This window comes from Dicentrarchus labrax, unplaced genomic scaffold (genome assembly GCF_905237075.1).
Source record: "Dicentrarchus labrax unplaced genomic scaffold, dlabrax2021, whole genome shotgun sequence".
NCBI lineage: Eukaryota > Metazoa > Chordata > Actinopteri > Moronidae > Dicentrarchus > Dicentrarchus labrax.
Genome location: NW_026136717.1, coordinates 14,218,059 through 14,221,899, shown reverse-complemented (window position 1 = coordinate 14,221,899; position 3,841 = coordinate 14,218,059). Strand labels below are relative to the sequence as shown.

At 39.3% G+C, this 3,841-nt stretch overlaps 1 protein-coding gene across 1 annotated transcript; it reads right to left on the bottom strand.

Moving 5' to 3' along the window:
- Window positions 1–734: 734 nt before the first annotated feature.
- On the bottom strand, window positions 735–3,822 carry nedd8 (NEDD8 ubiquitin like modifier). The gene is made up of 4 exons (XM_051428775.1): window positions 3,492–3,822; window positions 3,332–3,379; window positions 3,124–3,206; window positions 735–2,284 (listed from the first exon to the last, which is right to left on the bottom strand). Exons 1-4 carry the CDS (start codon window positions 3,507–3,509, stop codon window positions 2,158–2,160), a joined length of 276 nt encoding a protein of 91 aa, XP_051284735.1. The 5' UTR covers window positions 3,510–3,822; the 3' UTR covers window positions 735–2,157.
- Between the last annotated feature and the right edge of the window lie 19 nt (window positions 3,823–3,841).

Sequence of the window (3,841 nt, the reverse complement as noted above, 5' to 3'; positions counted from 1 at the left end):
TTTGTAATTCAGGGCCTCATTTATATATTTTTTTCAAAAAGAAACGCTCCTGTCTTAATTCCACTCATTTCAAACCATGTGATTAAATTCGCACATTTTCCAACAATGAGAAGACATTTCCTCAATTCTTAACATACAGTATAAACTTTTGAATTTCACATTTCTCACTCTTACTGTACATAAATAAATGAGGCCTGAATTTTTCCACCTCAGAAAACGAATGCTGCGACTTCATGTGATACAGCAATTTAGAGCTTCACAAGTTTAATTGCTGCTTAAAATCTAAAAAGGTTTAGCTAATCCCTTCTTTTTTTTTACTTTCTTCCTGCTCAAGGGTCCCTAACAAGCTGCAAACTCCACTTCTTGCTTTAAATCAGACCGAAACTGGTGAAAGTGGTGGAAATATGAAGTTTTCTATGTCGTAACACTCATCATGTGTGATTCTTCTCTTCCCGAGAATAATGTTCTTTCTATATCACTTTGTGTACACATTGGTCTCTAATTTGAGTTGCAGTTTGCAGTCTGCCTACAACACTGAGAGACATTTTTGTGACTGACATCTCTCAAACTTAAGTCTATTTTTGTGTTAAGAAAATGTAAATGTACATATTGGTGGCGAGTGTGTGACAAGAATAAAAAAAAAAAACACACGTAAGTGAATAAGACTTTTAACGACTGCTTTGTTCAGCTGTTTTAAATGAATTTATAAAGGAACACAAAAAGCAAAAGTGAGGCATTTTCCACATGAGTTTATTCTACTGACAAACTAATCCACAGCATAGGTCAATTCTGTACATATGGGCACTGACACAGCAACATAAAAACAAACCTAACAATATCTACCGGTGTGTAAACTGAAGCCATTGTCAGACAAGACCACAGCTGGCACGATCCTTGTCTTCATAACAGTAAAATGTGCAATCAGCACAAAAACTAATTAATCTCAACAAATTAAATTCATGTGAAATTATATAAAACATTATCCTCCTGAATGGACACACTCAGTCTACTTATGAAGCATGTATAAAGCAAACGCTGTGGTACATGATTTAAGATAAGTGGCAGGAGGTTTTCCTGACCCAGAAAGTTTCCCCTAACAGTGATAGTTTGACATCTTTGAGAAATACTCTAATTCGCTTTATGGCGGAGAGTTAGATGAGAAGGTCGATAGCACATTTGTTTTTATCATTCTCTGTCCATTAAAGATAACGCTCAAACCAGCAGCCAGTAACAGCTAGACCGGCTGTATCCAATGGTAACAAAATGTACCTACCAAGCTCACTAATTAACTAATTATATCTTGCAACAGCCAACAGCCATTTTAAATGTTGGTTTTTGGACAGATTAAAGAGATATAAGTTGTCAGTAAGTGAGGTTTAGAGTTGCTGGTAGGAGGATTTTGCTTCTGTTGGACAGAGCTAAGCCAGCTGTTGCTTTTTATTTAACAGACAAATATGAAAGTGGTATCTATCTTCTTTCTGCCAGAAAGCGAATATGTGTTAATGAAAAATGTCAAACTTTTTAAAACACACTGTTGTCCATCTTTCCAACCTGAGCTACACGAGTGCTCCACACAAGAAAATGTGTTTTGATACGTTGATACACGCAGTATCAGTATAGAAAAATAAGTGGGCAATCGGTAGAGAACAGAATAAAACATGGATGAAGAAGAAAAAGTAAACCTTAAATTGTGTCGCGCTCTGAAGGCGAAGGGGCTACGGTCCAAGGATAGGCTTTCCTGGAAGAATCTCCAAGCTACAGTAATCTCTGTATTATCATCAGTGGAACAAAGATGAACACTGTGCTTGCATGCAGAGCCACAGAAAGCGACAGAGGCTTAAATGTAGCAGCCAAATTAGCTCTGGGTTGTAAAATCTTTTGTTTAGTTTAATTCTGAGAGTAACTTTGCCTTCTCTGCTAGGGCTTTAACGTGTGAAGGGTCTCAGAGCAATGTTACAGTAGGGGGGGAGGGGGGAAGTGTTTGTCCTACAGCATATTTTTGGCTGCAACAAGTAGACCCTAACTCTTTCTACCAACGGCTCTGTGTGTTGCCTACAATCCCCGTCAGGTGACTCCACAACCGGTGGCCCTCGTGTCTTCCGGTGTATCCGCTCAGTGTAGGCATCGCAAAAGCTAAGGCATGTTTCCAAGCGACGGCTACCACGCAGGCTTGGAGTACAGGCTTCTGGGAGAGTGGAGCGCCTGTCCTCCTCGCAGAGCAAGCACCAGATGGAGAACAGAGCCCCCCTGGATTTTATAGTCGGCCGCTGTTTTCTCATCGTTCCTGAGAATAAAGACAAAGAGGATGCAGCGTGCAAGACATCAGACAGCAGAAATCGCTCTATTAAAATTATTTTGTCTACAATAGACACACACAAGCTTCTTTCAACCTTCCTAAGGGGATTGCAACATCTTCCTGAACTAGTTTAAGCATAAGGCTGGTGTTATTCTATATTTTCTCATATAAAACAGGTGGGTGACGATGGGGATGTTTGGGTTGGACGCTCATGTTCTGGGTGTATTCTGTTAAGTTTCGCTGTCACTCGATGTATATTGTTTATTTACTGTATTTTATTATAGGTTTATTCTGTTTTATGTATCTTTAAGTGGCATTCAGCCTAACACATTATTTCCTACCAAAGACATAAATCTTAAAACAGGAGTAAATAGTGCGTATGTGGTTGGCACTATATTCAGCCGTAGATTATACACATTATGGTGCACCTGTTGGTATTTACAGCCCCAGGACGGTGTACAGTATGTGCAATTATCTTTAAACTAAAGTAGGTACCTACTGTTCTGACAGTAGTACACGAGACAAACAATCTGTCCAGGTCTGCATGAAAACAACCAATCAGAGACGAGAAAGAAACTCAACAATAAACTATCTTTCTCAGCTCTGATTGGTTGTTTTTATTCAGGCCTGGTGGATTCTTGCAAATGCATCCAGGATCATGGATCCAGAGGAACCTGATTGTTTCACAGATTATCTGTCAGGATATCGTGAAAGTTTTAAATTACATACAGCCGTTTTGAAACAAATGCATACAGTGCTTTTTGTGAATATCCTCAACTTTACCCCTTTAAGGATGAAGAAGTAAAAAGAAGGTTTGTTAATCTTACATCTGTTTTCCACTGTAGATCAACCTCTGCTGCTGCGGAGGGATCCCCTCTTTCTCCTCCACCCTTTCTTTAATCCGCTCCACCTGGATGGGAATAAATGTAAACACACACACACACACACACACACACACACACACACACACACACACTGATGAACAGCTCATTATCAGCACACAGCACAAAGGAGGTAAAAGATAATGTATTATACCTTATCTGTGGGCTCTATGTCAATCTCTATCTCTTTGCCTGTGAGTGTCTGAGATAAAAATGAACACAATGTCAGGTTATTGTCGAGCACATTATGAGACTGGACACGGTGAGTAAGTAATAATAACAAGGAGCTCATCGTTGTGTTTGCTTTGACTTACCTTCACTTTAATCAGCATCTTTGTCCACTTGTTGTTCTCCAATAAACTGTAGTGGGATTATATGTACAGTTCAGATGTGACTTCAAAACGATAAAATCCGTATTTTGGTGAGGAAACTCGATATTCTTCCCAAAACAAATAATAAATAAATTCAATGGTTGCTTCCTGTGTTCCTCAGTGAATCCCACCTCCTCCTTGTCTGCGTGTCAACGGTTCCACTTCCGCTTAATAATTTCGGTCTTCGCATTTGCTTCATTCATCGTCCCGAAAAAACCTATAATATTCCTTAAAATATATATTTTAAAGTGGTGTGAGTGTTGCCCCAACCAAAAGCGACCCGCAATGTGTTT

Bases quoted from the DNA above. Each gene is read 5' to 3' on its own strand.
- nedd8 (XM_051428775.1), bottom strand. The intron at 3,207-3,331 runs GTATAATACATT...ATTCCCATCCAG, and splicing joins ACATAGAGCCCACAGATAAG to GTGGAGCGGATTAAAGAAAG. The intron at 2,285-3,123 runs GTAAGATTAACA...CTTTATTCTCAG, and splicing joins ATCTACAGTGGAAAACAGAT to GAACGATGAGAAAACAGCGG.